Raw genomic sequence first — 15,879 nt, 5'->3', positions numbered from 1 at the left:
GGGCTTCTTTCTCTTCCGGGGATCGTGGCGGGTCCTTGCATAATCCAGGCGGCCTGGCGGTGGGCGGGGCGGGGCCGTGTTTTGTCCAGTCAGGTTTCCGGGATTGTAATGGTGCCGTTTCCCGTTCAATTTGTATTCCGGATAGAAAGGAACTGGAGCGCGCCGAGGGCGGCGGTGCTACTTGAGCTGCCGCTGCTATCCTCTCGCGTCCGTCCGGGTTCGCCATCATCGAAACGGGATGCGCCGCGGAAATACATCGCGCATCGCTGTTTGCTTTCTCTGAGGCGAATCATCCAATCGCGGCTTGTTTATTCGCGCGATTCTGAGCCAGCAGCAAGTACACTCGAAATGTCTTCTATTTTCTGCAGAGAACAGATTATTCGAATTAGTTTGTGCAGCCTCGGAGCGCGGCGTCGAACGTGACATGTATGACGAGACGATAAATAAAAGAAATAAAATTTATTCCGTTCCGAGCGTGTGTAAAAACCGTTACCATTTCCTGCCTGGCAACACTGTTTGCTTATTTATTTATTTATTTTTGTACACTTTCTGTTTGCTAACCTTTCACGGACAGGGCGACAGAAGCTCAAAGCTAAACTCATTAAACGCCGATTTCTCATTTCTTTGAAATTATTCCACGTTTCGTCCCTCGCGTCCCGGAGGCAGCGAGTGCAAAATATTGCTGGCCCGCTAATTTCTTCCCGATTTCCACGTTGCGTGCCCTGCAAGTGACTCCTCGCCGAGTGCTGCGGACGGGAAGTGGAGGTGGGAGTGGAAGAAGTGGAAGTCGCCCGGAGTCCTGGAGGCCCACAGCACCTCATGCGGCTTGTGTTGTGATTTACGCTCGGGCCCGCAGGCTGATTTCGAACAGGGATCGCTCCGTCTCTCTCGCACTCACGGGACGTTCCGCTTTGGGAAGGGGGTGCGAGAGAGGGTGTGCGCGGCACACTCGGAATCCATTATCCCGGCCTAGTCTGCGTTTATGCAAGTCCGAGCGGATCCGGCAACGAGGCGTGGCCGTTGCAATCACTGCGACCCACGGTGTACCAGACCAGACGGGCCGGACAGACCAGACCGCAGCCGAGGCGCAGGGTCCCCCGTTTCGGACGCGCGGTGGGGTTCGCACACCACTTGAAGTGGCCGAGGCACGCCGAGGCCCTCCAGGAAGACGCGCTGGCCGGTCTGCGGCTGGGCCCCACTGCTGCTTGCAGGGCTGATCGGCATCGACACATGGAGTGGAACGTAAGCTGACTAGTGGTGCTAGTGGGGAGGAGAGCGGACTGGACCGATATCGCACCCGACTCGGCCACGCTGGGCCACGCAGGCACGCTTGCAGGCGCGCTGCCCGCGCCGCGTGAGCCGAAAGCCGCAACTGCTGCAAGCACGCGAGGCTTCATGGCTTCGTGGCCAGTATCCGATTTCGCCGGCGCGCGGTTCACTTCAAATAACCAGCACCCCCTCGCGAGGCTCCCGCCTTCTTTTTCGCGTTTGTTTTGTTTCGTAAATTGGGGTATCGGACTGTTTCACTCGGCCGGGGCCGCCACACTGTAATTCGAAGACGTGCAACCGCGGCGATTTATTAGTCCGATAAAGCGATATTTGTGGATGGGCGCATAATTAGTTTGCTCTCAACGAACTACGGCAGTGGCGGCCCCGCCCCGCCCCGCCCCGCCCCGCCCCGCCCGCCCCGCCCCGCCCCGCCCCGCCCCGCCCAGCCCCGCCCCGCCCCGCCGCCTCTCCAGAGGGATCGCATAAAATAGGTCGGCGCAGCGCAAGCGCATTTCTCCTCATTTTTTTCTGCATCATTTCATCGTTATATTACTCTCCATTTCCTCGGCGGGTTCCTCAATGAATCATGCCGCGCCCCGCAGCAAACTGTTGCGTCCCGGGCAGCGAGTGGACTCTCACTGATTCCGCCCTTCGCTGTCTCCCTCGCACGCTCGGGACCTTCCCTATAGGTGCGAGAGAGAAGGCAGCTTCGCCTAAATCGCCCCATACATAGTCCCACTTTGAAGGGCCTAACCTTTCCGTTTCCAAAGTCGCGCCGCCGCCGAAGGTTCGGCCGATCGAGGGGAAAACCAACTCAAGGTTTTTCGGGCGCTGGCGCGGCCCTCGCCTGCTTCCTGCCCCGCCCCTTCCCCCTTCCCCCCTCCGCGTATTGTTCGAGTGTCGGCGTGTAGGGGGTGCCTGAATCGCCTTTCCTGCCGATAGCGCAGCTACACGCGCAGACACGCTGCCGATAGTCATTGTGGGTGACGCGTGGGGCTGGGCGTGGCGGCATGGCGGCCAGGAGTGGCTTCTCGTCCCAACAGCTCAGAAACCCACAGTGGGCCAGAAGACCAGTGGTGGCGGCAAAAACTCGAGACCCGTTTTGAGCTCCAGAGTCACTAAATGGGACTCGAACCGATCGTGTGACCCCACCAATGGATTCCTCGTTCGGAGACCTCAAAACCCGGTCTCCTGGCCCACTGTGACACGCGAACGCACAGACGCACGCAGAAAAACAAAGACCAGGCGCGCAGTCACGGCCTCGGAGAAACCGACACAGTCGCAAGGCACATGCACGCGCACTGTGACCACGTGGAGTGGCAAACACTGCTCTGGAAATGTACAACTACTACGTGCAGCTATCGTGTTAGAGGAGAGAGAGCTGGAGAGTGAAAGAGGGAGGACAGACAGATGGAGAAAGGGAGGGGGATGGGAAAGCAAAGTTGTTGCTCGAATTAATTTCCGCCGCATGTCCTCATTAATGGAGTAGGGACTGACTGTAAGCGCCTTACTGGCGTCGTCCTGGCGTTGACCTGGCGTCGTCCTGGTGACGTCCTGCTGTCGCCCTGGCGTCGTCCTGGTGACGTCCTGGTGACGTCCTGGCGTCGTCCTGGTGACGTCCTGGCGTCGTCCTGGCGTCATCCTAACGTCGTTCTGGCGTCATCCAGGGCAGCGGCTGTCGTTTTTGAAACGCAGTGCCTCCCTAAGACGAATGAAACCATGGCACGGCAGCATCCAGCCGCGAAGGCCTCGAAAGACGAGTAGGCGCACAGAATCTTTTGAAAGGCCCACTGAAGAAAGAACCGGCGTCTATGGGCTGCCGTGTCGAGGCGGCTGCGGCCTGGGTGCAGCTTGACTGCCTGGCGCAGCCACTCGAAAACTCGCTGGCGAAAAGCTTTACCTCTCCGAGTTTGTTGGGCCGACCTCTCAACACCGAGGGGAACGGGCACCGCGACGCACCGGTAAACGCCGTCCCCGCTCACCTGCAGGCTGGTTGCGAGGAAGGTGTCTCGGCGGGCAGTCTCTCTCAGCCCCGCAGAGAGAGAGAGAGAGACAAGCTTACCGGCTGTCGGAACGCCTGCGAGGTATGCAATCCGGACGCCTGGCCGCACTGCAGTGGCGCGGCTGGCCTACCCTCGACTCTGCAGGCGCTCTGGGTGCAGCTCACTGCGTGGCGCTTGGCGCTTGGCACTCGACCGGGTGTTGTTGCCGGACTTGGAAATTGGTTGTTCACCTCGAGAGGGAATAGGGCTGCGCTGCGAGGTGTGAGTGCGAACCGAGAGGCCTGCTTGAAAAAGAGTTGTGCGGAAACCGAGCGCTGGCGAGGTTCCCAGGATTGTGGATTGACGCGGCCACTGCGTCCATACCACTGCGAAATGGTACTGCGAGACAGTCATTTTTGATGCTAACTTTTGCCTGCCTTTGGTGAGGAGTGTGATTTCCCGCCTTGGCACACCACGTGCATATCATTATTTTAGAAGAGCAGAAATCGTACACGACTATTCCATCCCGGCGTGTGAATTCTCCGTTGGTCGGGATGCTGCGTGTTTCGCGGGTACCTTTCGGTCACGAGCAAAACTCGCTCGGGTGCCTCGTTCCCCCCCCCCCCCACCAGTTCCGGTAAAATGTGCCGTTCAGAGGCAGAATAAAGTGCAGTGCGGTGGTGGAAGGGGTGGGAAAAGGGGGTGGGGGTGCTCAGTGCATGCTGCCGGTATATTGTGGTGAATATTGGATGCCGCCCGTATGTATGTAGCCGCCGCCCCGCCGCGTCGCCGCGTCGCCGAGCAGGAGGCAAACTTGTCCGGAGACGACTATCCCCTCCTCCTCCTCCCCCCCCCCCCCCCCCCCCGCCCCCGCGCTGCGGTCCTTCGGTCTTTGGGGCCGGTCAGACCACCGCGGCGCCGCGGCCGCGAACCAACTTTCGGGTCACCTGCTTCCGGAGTCGGGCGTCCCTGCACGCGGTTGAATGGAAGAGTCCGGTGGGGCTGCAGCGGGCTTTACTTCGCCTTCCCCACGGTTCGCGCCGACACCGCGGCAGCCCGGTGGCCCGAACGTCGCCGCCGGATCTACGCATTCTACCGTGATTGCGCCCACTGCTGCTTCTATTGTTTTGCTGGGCGAAGCGAAGCACTCTCTTAAGGTGCCTTATCGATCAAAGTCCCCCCCCCCTCCACCACACCTTTAGAAATGCCGAAGTGACTTCTCATCACTGCTCTGCTAAAAACGACTCGTAGTTTCCGACTCCCTCTGCATGGTTTTTGCAACGTGGTGGTGCTGTGTGTGGGAGTGCGTGTGCGTGTGGGTGTGCGTGTGGGTGTGCGTGTGGGAGTGCGCACGTTCACGGAACAATAACGGAGCGCACCATTGTGGCTGCCGGGTCAGCATCAACGACCACGTCAAAGAGCAGGCCTCCGATTCCCATTTTCCTGTCACACTGTACAAACAGGTGTCTCACTGGGCGCTGCAATAATTAGAATTTAGAATCGAAAAAGTAGTAAACCGGTAGACTCAGCACGAGACATCATCAGCCATGCTGTCTTTGTGAAATTGAGCACCGCATCCCGAGGGCTGGAAGGCAACGGAAACGGTCCACGGCGAGAGGCGCCAAGGCTCACATGTCTTTGTGTGTGCAGGCTGTGCAGGCCGCGCAGGCGCGCAGGGATGGGCTGCCGCGGCGGACCGGCATGAAGACGCCATGGCGCCCCTCGGAGCCCCCATCGGCGCCACCGGCGTCGCGACGCCCCAGCTGCCCCGCGGGTGGGGGTCGACCACGTCCGGATGGGGGTCGCCGACGACGCCACCCATGGCCACCTCGTCGCGGTGGAGGCCCGCTTGGAGCCGCGCCGCCGTCGCCGCCACCAGGACGCCCGCTCCGAGCACCGTGGTCGCGGACATCTAGTGAGTAACGGCTTGGGGCGACTGCCGCTGCCTCCTGCCTCTACTTGACGTTACCTCTCTGCCCGCAGCACCGCCTCCGTGGGCCCGCGCTACGTCGTCACCAATGCCGCGGCCGCGACCTCCACCGCCGCGGCGGCCGTCGCGTCCCTCAGCGAAACGGCGTCCACCGCGGCCTCCGCCAACCTGGCCGCCACCCTGGCCGCCAGCAACGGCACCGGGGACTGGCCCGCCAACGCCACCCTGGGCGACCTCTTGTACGCCAACACCACGGACGGCTGGGCCGCCAACTACTCGGACGCGTACGCCTTCTCGCTGTTCCCCGACCAGGGCGGCGTCAACCTGGCCGTCGACGGCGCGTCGTGGGGCAACGAGACGGCGGGGAACATGACGACGGTGGCACGGACACCCACCGGCTTCCTGAGCCACAGCCAGTACTGGGCCCTGGTGCTAGTGCTGGTGCCCATCCTCACGCTCTTCGGCAACGTCATGGTCATCCTGGCGGTGTGCAGGGAGCGCGCGCTGCAGGGCGCCACCAACTACTTCATCGTGAGCCTCGCCCTGGCCGACCTCCTCGTCGCCGTGCTCGTCATGCCGTTCGCCGTCTACGTCCTGGTCGGTTATCACTGTAGTTGCTTAAGCCGTCATCTCCCTGGCCGCCAAGCGGTCCACCCATCCGCTTGAAACCCTCAAGTAAATGTGTATTTGTTCCGAGTAAATGATCTCGAATCAAGAAAGAACCCTTTTTGGGTGGCTCCGTCCTCCGGCCTGCGCCCCGCCACCGCCACGCGCGGCCCACGCTGCCAAGGATTCCTCCCCGGGGGCCAGAACGGCCACGGTCGGCCACGGTCGGCCAGGGCTGCCCGCGCCTCGCCTTCCGCGGCCAAGCTGAGCTTGTTTACACCGGAGGGTGCGCAGAGCGGTGCGGAGCGCGGAGCGGCGTGGTTGGTCAAGGAACCACGTTTTTGCCGCCTTATTTTCTTTCTCTTTTCGAGGGATGCCTCGCCCAGCCTTGGCCTCTGCGCCTCGATCGCCGCCAGCTGCGGCGGGCTGCGCTGCAGACTGATTCCGCCAGTCGTTTGCGTCGCTCCGTCTCTGTCGCGGAGATACGGAACGCCGCGCGAGCGCGAGAGAGAGAGACAAAGCGGCCAAAACTCTCGGAATGGGGCTGCCGCGCCACGGACGCAGAACGGGGTCGGCGGCGCATAGTGGCTCGGGCGACTTTGTTATGTATAGCGGAAGCGACGAGCAGAAATAATAACGGCGGGCGGAAACAGTGGAGCCGAGAGGCAGTCAAGCGCGTTCATTTCCACATCCGGTGAGCGCGGCCGCCCTGCCCGGCCGCGCGGTAAGGAAGAAGGTTGGCGGGAAAGCAAACAGCGGTCCAAGCCTGCGAGCAGTGTGCGCCAACCTAACAAAAAGACACAAAGTTGGTTTAGGTTTCATTCCTCGCGAAAACGGCGAGGGTCGCTGTACGGACAATGGCGTCTTTCAATTTTCAAATTTGGTTAAGTCAAATAGCTTTTTGTTGATCCAATGCACGTGTTCGAGCTGGGGATCCGGGACACCGGACGAGGCTTTTTGCACCGGTTCGAATCTGCTAGGCCAAAAGACGGGCGCTTTCTGATTCCGAAACTAGCGGAGAGCTGCCGGGATGGAGACGGACACCTGCGATTCGAGTTTTTGTGAGGTTGGCATGGCTTGCTGCCTGCAGGGCCCCTTCCTCGATGGCCTCGGGGGTCTCGGGGGGAAAAGTTGGGCGTGGGAGAGAGAGAGAGGAGGACTCGACACCTCCTAGGAACAAGCGGCTATCTTCCGAGAGCTTCCAGACACTCGGCTATCTCGCAGTAGCTTTCAGACACTCGGCTATCTTCCAATAGCGTCCAGACACTCGGCTATCTTTCTGAGCGCTTCGGAGACTCGGCTAACTGCTTTTCCCACTTCCCGAGTTTGGGTGCGTATATATTTTAAACCAGTTGAAATGCCCTCACCGGGACCTAACCAAAATGTGTCAAAAGTTTGTCAGAGTAGATTAAAATCATGGCGTGAGCATGTCTTGATAAGTGTAACAAAGAAAAACGCTATCGAAAGGACAACCCTACCCTCTCCGCAGAAGTCAGTTAGCCGAGTCTCCGAAGCGCTCAGGAAGATAGCCGAGTGTCTGGACGCTATTGAAAGATAGCCGAGTGTCTGGAAGCTACTGAGAGATAGCCGAGTGTCTGGAAGCTCCTGGAAGATAGCCGCTTGTTCCTAGGAGGTGTCGGACTGGAACCGGGTCCGTTGGCAGGCCTGGCAGGCACTCGGGGAGACAAATGCCTTATCCGGGAGTGTCGGTCCGCATGGTTGCCTCCCCTGCTGCCGCACTGTTGGAAAAAATCACAGTAAATCCCGTAGTGATAAGTACAGCTGTCACTGTAGTTCAGAGTACAGGATTTACTGTACCTTTTTTACAGAATCCACTGTACTTTGTACGGGATTTTCTGTACCACGGGAGTGGAGTACGGAATATCCTGTACAAGGTACAGTAAATACTGTAGCCAGGCACAGTAAATCCTGTTTTCTGAACTACAGTAAATCCCGGCAAAAAAATTAACGGGATTCACTGTGGTTTTTTCGCACAGTGCGCTGCTGCCGCTGCTGCCGTGCTCCTGTGTGACTAATGAGAGCTTTGGCGTCCCCGGCCGGCGGCGGCATCACTCTGCATCTCACGCGGTTCGACTTGCAGGCGATTTGATTAGCTGGTTTGTGCCAACCAAGGTCACAGTGTCTGGTCTGGCTGGGTGGAGTGGGGTGGGGTGGGCTCTTCGGGCTCCACGAGCCCGGGACAGCAATAGGCCGGGCAGCGACGGCTGTGGGTTTATGGGTGCATTCAGCAGAGGTCAGGCGAAGGTTATTTCAAGCATTGAGTCAAAACCATGCATTTGTGTTTTAAAGAATTTATTTCTTTTTTCGGCAACAACGAGAAAGGACACCATACTCCAGACGCTGTCTTCCCGGCTCAAGCGAAGGCCCCTCGCTTCCCTACCGATCGGACATAGCAGTGAATTATCCCTCCGGGCGAACTGGGGCAGTGCACCTCCTGCCGGGCGATTCGATGCCGCGCCGGTGCGCTCGTGATAGGAGGGTCAGCACCTCAAACCTGACTGAGCAAAACAGACAGGGCCGGTGGGATCGGAGGGTACGTCGCCAGCTTGCGACTTAAGTTGGAGGCACTGGAGTAGATACCGCCCCACCCCACCCAAACCCCCCACTGTTAAATTGAATTATTCCGTCGAATCGCACTCGTCAGCCGGATCTCTCACACACGCTCCAATCACACACCGGTGTTAAGTGCCCCGCTTTGTCCTGCTTCCTGCCCGTTCGGGCCTTGGTTCGGGCGGCCCGCGCTGTCGTGCGGTCCTTCCGCTCGACTGTCGAGTGGCAGCGAGGAAATGAACCGAGCCACACGTGGGGTGTGGCGGGGTGGGGCGAGGTGGGGTGGGGCGGGGTGTCCCCAGCACCGCGAAGGTGGCTGCTGTGGAAACAAGTGCTCTCCCTTTCTTCTCGACCGCACTGCAAAAGCCCCTGGCGGCGCGCGCGGACCGGCGGCGTACGGCCACGGCGTTATAGGGTTCATTTGTTTAGCTCGAAAACCTATTAAGTCTCCTCAGGCACCGACCCGGTCCAGGACCCCGTTCCAGGGGCCCGTTCCAGGGGCCTGGTCTAGGACTAGGCCCAAGGGCCGCAGAGGGCGGGGCTTGTGGGGGATTAGCTTAAGGCTACCTGCGCTAACGAAGGGCCAAGGGTGGGGCCGGGCTCGACTGTAGGCAACCGCACGTAGCCAGTGTGGCTTTCCTGACCATTGCTGTGCAGTGCCGCAGACGACCCCGCAGGCATGCCGCAGGCCGGACCATAATAGACCACGTGACGAAATTTCCGGTCGGGCGGGACGCCTGCTCAGGTACACACCAAACTCATGACGACCCAACAAAACTATCAGGTCCAAAAGCTGCAACCAGCAGGTTGGGTTTCTCAGATAAATTGAATGGTTCATGAAACTTTGTGCAAAATAAATAGAAAAGAAAGCAAGCACGGCAATCGTCCTTAATTTGGTCGTGAGGTTCACAAAGCCAGCTTGATGGTGGCACTGCCCCACACTGCTAGCCAGGGCCAGCGCGGCCAGCGTAGGACCGTGCTGTCGCGGACGGCCTTTCAATTTACAGCTCGTCTGTCGTACGCCATTTGAAATGCCCGGCCCGGCTCGGCTCGGCTCGGCTCGGCTCGGCTCGGCTCGGCTCGGCTCAGCTCGGCACGGACCTGTGGGTCCACCCTCATCCGGGACGCAATCCCTGGAGCGGGCCGGCGGGCCGTCGGGGCGAAACTGTCTGATGGACTCGGGGATCTTGAGCCGGGCCCGGCCGGCAGCCCGGCTGCATCTCGTTAGCCCGCAAGGGCCCGGCCCGGAATTAAAATGAGTCTCGCAGTGTATAACCCCTTCCCGAAGCCGAAGCGGCGCGAAGCAGCGCGAAGCAGCGCGAAGCGGGCTGGCTAACACGGCCTTGTTTTTTGACGGCTGGCCGCCTGGAGGGCCAGGCCCGGCCTGGAGCTGGAGGGGCTCGTAATAAAATGGAGGGACGCGGGGGGGCCGTCGTCGTCCGAGTCGCGTCGCGCCGCGCGTTCCGGCCGTCGTTTTGTTTCTGCGCCGGGCCGTGCCACCGTGCCACCGTGCGTCTGGGGGGAGTGTCCCCGCGGAGCGAGGAACGCGGCGCGCAGCGCGCACCAAGTACTGAGGCAGCGAGGCAGTGAGGTATGCCAACGCGCCAACCGGTTAATGAGTCGTCTTTTGTGATGCTGCCCCGCCCCGCGACCCACCGCCCCACCGGCAGCGCCGCTGCGCCAGTACAGCCTGTACTCGTTGTACAGCGAGCGGTGCCCCGCGGTGCGGCCGTGCGGCGCGGTGGCGACTGCCGGTATGAAAAATGCAGCGGGACTCGCGTATAAACCGCGGGTTACGAGCGAGCCCCTAAACAGCCATGACGGACGGCACGGGTCCGAATGCGGGCCGGGGGTCACTTTGCCATTAAATGCGGGCCCTCCACCTGCGGGCGTGCTGCCACACTGCCTTCGTTACAGCCGTTTTTTGTTGTTTTCGGAAAAGAAAATAAGGCCGAGTGGGGTTGGCTGCCGGTGATAGTGGTGTAGGCACTGTTAAAAAAAATGACTGAAAATTCATAATTTTTTGTAAGAAGTCGATTTACTTACATTCAGTCTGAATTTTCATACCAAAACTTTCATACTTCGCGGTCTGAAAGTTTCAGACGACGTTAGTCTGAATTTTCAGATCAACATGTTGTATGAAAAATGATACCAGTCGGTCTATTTCATCAGACTAAGTTGTACGAAGACATTGAACAGTCGCACTAAAAAATGCCACTCTGTAGAGTAGAACACAAATCAGCGAACTTTTGCCATCGGTTTATCGTAGACGCTCAGCGGATCGTCTCGGCTCCACAATTAGGTACACGGCAGTAGACTCCTACCTGCAAAGGTAGTGAAGAGGCTAGACGTGACTGCTGAATTGCGAGGGAGAGCGGCCTTAGCCCAACCACGCGCCGACCCGTGGCCATGCGCGAGAGTGAAATTGTATTCTTTGTTATTTAGCTTATACTGCACTTATTAACCTGAATCTTGCTTTGGTGCGCTCATGCCCTTTCAGACAATCACTTGGAATAAGTTTGTAACAAAATATTCGCAATTGCGCCTTCAAGTGGCAATTTTAGCTCCAAAAGATCGTCCATGCGACACTAGCGCCACCTAGCGGATAGAGCAATAAGTGTCCATTTCGGAGCTCTGAAACATTCTCTATGCTTTTACGACACTAAACGTAAATATTAGTTGAAATACAACAGTAGTATTGATAAAAGTTCTGAGAAAATCGAAAAATGTACAAAGGGGACGGGGTTTTTTCACTCGTTTTCCGATTTCACAAGTATGAATTTAGTTTTCGGACGACAATGTACAAAACTTGATAACCATCGCTCTAAATATTCAGACTTGCTAGTCTTAATTCAAATTTCAGACAACAGGTCAAACTTTTCAGACAGTTGGTCTTAATATTCGTACCATTTTATGAATTTACGATCCAGACCACCAAGTAAGACGAAATCAGTCTGAATTTTCATATTTTTTTTAACAGTGGGCGCAGAGGTAGGCTCGCTCATGGAACCCGCTCTCACGGCCTGTGTGCGTTACGCCTCGCGGTTTTTGTCTGGCCGCTCGTTGCTGGTGGCCGTCGACCCGAGGCTCGCCCACCGCGCCCGCCGCCAGGGCGATGCTGTTCTTTCGTGTGAGCGAAGCGTTCTGCGAACGCTCTGTGGATTCCGCTTTGATGATGGAGCGTGTCGGGCGATGAAACGGTCCGCGGCGTGAGTGGGCTCGCCGCGCTCGGCGTGTGTTTCGAAAAAAAAAGAGCTATTTTGCTCGTCGTGTCGGGTGCAGGTACACAGGTGAGGCGGATCGTGGAAAGGGCATACGCACACAAACGCGGGCCTACACACCGAGAGAGAGAGAGAGTGAGAGAGAGAGAGAGAGAGAGAGAGAGAGAGAGAGAGAGAGAGAGAGAGAGAGAGAGAGAGAGAGAGAGAGAGAGAGAGAGAGAGAGAGAGAGAGGTGCGCAACCACGCGTTCATCTTGATACACACACTCGCCCCAACGCGCCAGCGTAGCTAGCAGGCGTGTGTTCATGCACACTGACACCTACACAGGGTCGTTTGATTATTTCGGTACACCGCATGTAGCTTACCCGACGCAAACAAGCCCACTTTACCCCTTCCCTTCCCCCCCCTTCCCCCCCCCCCCCCCCCCGCCCATCGTTGCCGACAACTAGCTCTGCGGGTGTTATGTGTCGCGGCCAAACACGGCCGGGCGAGAAATGAAGCACTGCTGACGTTGATTTCCCGAACTCTCCCCGCACGATTCCGACCTCAGACGACTTTACGTTCGAGGTTGCCGACCCGTGTACCACAAAGTTCCAAAAAACAACCACCGAACACAAATCGATCATGCAAGCACTGTGTAAGCAGCAAGAACGAAGGTTTCAATCGGGTACGAACCATGTTTCATTTTCTGGCTTGATCGACACCCAGAAAGAGAAAGGAGTAACGAAAACTTTCACCTCGCGAACGGCTACAAGAAGTGAAGTCGTGCTGCTATTTTTGCCGGCGGCTTTGTTGTTGCCGTTTGGTTTCAAAAGCGCGCAGTGTTTGCCCTTGTTTTGGCCCTGGCTCCGCGCGCGCCGCACACAAGGGACTGAACTGTGCGTCAACAGCGCAGTGCTTCGGCCCTATTCGGCACACTCGGTGCGTTGCGCGTTCGCGTTCAGCAGATGCCACTGCGGTCACAATGCGCAGTAAAGTTTAAGGGTGTGCATGTTTCGAAGGGCGTCCCTCCCGCCCGCCTCTCTTTTCGCTCCGCCCTGCAGGCTCAACGCAGTTCCTTCGCTCTGCGTCCCTCGCACTCATGGGGCGCTCGGTGCGAGAGAGACAGGATACCGAGCTGTTTGGCATCCCGCACTGTGGCACCGTTCGCTTACTTCGCCGGACAGATTACCTCTTCTGCTGAGTGAGACGGGTAATGCCGCACAGCGTTTCATCGCCCTGTCTCTCTCGCACGTGTACGGAACGCCTATAAGTGCGAGAGAGACGAGATCGTGGCCGACCAGGCCCGTATCCGGTGACCGATCCGCGCTCCTCGAAAGGGGAAAGTGAGGCATGATCGCGGTGGGAAGCCTAGCCGTGCTGAAGATGATAGGCAGGCGCGGCAGGCAAGCAGGGGATGGACAGGGACAAGCTCGGGGCAACACCCTGGCAGCCTGCCACCTCGGACAAGCCAATTTTGCTTCCAAGTTGTTTTTTCCGTCCCTTCTCTCCTTTCTCGCTGCTGGAGGAACAGCCAGCCCGCGGCTTGCTGCGCCGCGCCCCTCTCGCGTTTCCCATCACGGTCTCCGCAACCCTTTGATAAGGGAAAACGAAGTAAATAAAGGCAAGACGTGGAAACAAAATGTGCCCATGGGGGTGAGGCATGAGCGAAGCATGGGAGAAGCATGGCACGCCCCCCCCCCCCCCCCCCCGAGGCGCGCCGTGTTTTGATCAGCCCGGCCAACCTGAGCGGGCCTAGCCAAGCCGGGCCTAGCCAAGCCGGGCCTAGCCAAGCCGGGCCTTGTGACGTGCAAGGAAAGGGGAAGGGGGTCCAGTCTGCTGCCCGTCCGGACCGCGCCGTCGCCGTGTTTGCGTGTTGCCCCAGTGAGCTGGACAGCACACTGTTTTCGAAGAGTGCTCCAGTCGTTCTGTCTCTGTCGTACTCACAGGGACGCCCGGAGGTGCGCTAGAGACGGAGCGACACAGTGCTTCGGAATCAGACTCCAGCGGTGGCCGTTGATTACTTATCTGATGACTCATTCAATTCGGGAAGCACCACCGGCCAACCGACGCTTCCCCTGGAGCGTGTTTGGCGGCGGCGACGCACCCCACGCAGGTACACTGCAGGGTGAGGATGCTGTCGAATCCGCTGGTGGTCTCTGTGCACTGCTGACCCACTGCGCTGCTGACCCCCTGCGCTGCTGACCCCCTGCGCTGCTGACCCCCTGCACTGCTGGTCCCCTGCGCCGCTGACCCCCTCCGCGCGGTGACAGCCCTGGCTTCGTCGATGACGCGATGACGCGGCCCCGCGGGCATAACCTGTTGCCGGCGTGGTGGCGCTGCACCCCGCCCGGCCACCTAAATCACGTCAGCCTTTATGGGGCCGAACGGCCAGAATGGCTGCGCAGCGCGGCAGCTGGCGGGCAGCTGGCAGGCAGCGGCAGCCACGCGACTCAACGAGGCCCTTCTCGCGACATCACATCGAATCACCCGCGCTGCAGCGCGCAATGATTGTCGCACCGACGGCACTCCGAGTGGTGCCTTGTTTTGCCGGGGGGATGAGGGGCACGATGCACACCCTGCCAGGCGTTCGTCGACTCGAGTTCATATTGATTTGCTCATTGTTAATATGACATTTGTTTAACTTAACGTTTGGAACGATTTGGCAACCTGACGAACGATCCAACCAAATCACTTGCCTCTCTCCGATTTCCACTTTTTCGAGGATTTTACCTAACACAGGTCGATGCACCATGTAACCCAGCCCCTAAAACGGGCCCCGAAAGAGACGCTCCGCGAGGGAGTCGCTCGCAGCGCCACGTGACTTTGTACTCTTTACTTTTCATTAAAGGGGAAGCTCAGAGTATTCATGGCAGCCGACAGCGGTCTGATGATTTCCATCAGTATCCTTTTTTTTTCTCGGTCGCCCTCCGTCGCACCTTTGCGGGGTGCCCCACGAGTGCGACAGAATCAGAGGGACTGCCGAATGGCGGCAACCCACCGCGGTTCCACCCAGCGTGAAGGAGGGAGGAGGCGACGTTTGCTTCCCAGTCCAAAAAAACCATGGGGCATCCCATGAGCCATGGCGGTGCATGGGATGCCATGGGCCGATTCTTTCCATAGGAACGATTCCCCGTGATTTTTGGAACAACTTCGCATGGTGTCTTGCGACTCATGGGGAAAGGTACCATGGAGTGTGAGTCATGGGAAGCACTTCCTTGCCTTGGCAGAGTCCCTTGTGAGTACAAAATGATGAGATCAGTGCCTGCTGTGGATTTAATCATTTCACAGGTGAACTGTCACCCCCTAAACTTTTGACGCTACATCCGATTTTGCAATCATATTTTGTCTGGAGGGCACCGTTGACATGATATGACCTATAATTGAAAATTAGGCGGAGACTTCAACGCACGAGCAGGACTGCCTTCCCATGGGAAGTCCGAACCCATGGAAAAGTTCACATCATGGGGAAGGTCCTCCCATGGTGCTAGGCCTGCACCATGGGAAACGACCTCCATTTTGCATGGCATGCCGCTTGTCCATGGTGCTGAACCGCAGTCTCATGGGATTTCAGTCCGCTGTCATGGGATTTGTGTCATGGGATCCCATGCAATCCATGGTTTTTTGGGACTGGGTTTGCCGAGCGCGGAGCGCGGACGGTCGGACGGAGGGAGGGAATGCCGGGAAACACGGCTCTTCTGACGACTGCTCCGAGTTTTTGAATAAACCATCGCTGCCTTAAACGGTGTGCTCTGCGCGGCGCGTGATTGTTTTAAAAAGCGGTCCGGAAAGAATCCCCCCGGCCTTCCGTGTTAAATTAATCCGGTTGCCGCGGTGAGGCGGCCCTGCCTGCCTGGCGGCGGGGCACGCGCCGCCCTGGCAGGGCTGGCAGCCATGCGGCCCGGCCTGGAATGCAATCGAAAACTCTCCCCAATCGCTATGCGGGAAATTTCCCGGCCGGTTGACAATGCTTCTCTATATTTGTGCGTGCCACCGGTGCCGCTCTGCCGGTCGGGACCCCGCTGCGGCAATATTAGACTTTATCATCGTGGAAGGCGGAAGAAACGCCATTGTCACGTCGGACGGTCCCACCGGGTTTCTTCTCTCTTAATAATTTGGCCCGGCCCGTGTCGCTGCCGCGCTGCCACTGGAAGGGAGACTCGGCGCGTCCCGGGACAGGGTGCCCCCGCCCTTCCCGCAACCCTGCCCCTGGGCCCCGCCACCCCACCCGCCGAAGCTCGCTACGGCTTCCACGGACTTTACCTCAATAAGTACCGCACCACGCTTGCAGAGAGTCACAGCAGACTTGCTTTCGATTCGC

General features: G+C 58.6%; 1 protein-coding gene across 1 annotated transcript in view; it reads left to right on the top strand.

Annotated features, from left to right (window-relative positions):
- The first annotated feature begins 5,374 nt into the window (after positions 1-5,374).
- LOC117654382 (dopamine D2-like receptor) overlaps positions 5,375-15,879 on the top strand; it is a 150,704-nt gene continuing 140,199 nt past the window's right edge. The window contains exon 1 of the mRNA XM_034401006.1: positions 5,375-5,778. Coding sequence (XP_034256897.1) covers positions 5,551-5,778 — 228 coding nt within the window. The 5' untranslated portion in view covers positions 5,375-5,550. The remainder of the gene's footprint in view (positions 5,779-15,879) is intronic.

Source organism: Thrips palmi, unplaced genomic scaffold (assembly GCF_012932325.1).
Source record: "Thrips palmi isolate BJ-2018 unplaced genomic scaffold, TpBJ-2018v1 HiC_scaffold_1, whole genome shotgun sequence".
Lineage (NCBI taxonomy): Eukaryota > Metazoa > Arthropoda > Insecta > Thysanoptera > Thripidae > Thrips > Thrips palmi.
This window is presented reverse-complemented; position numbering and strand designations above follow the sequence as displayed.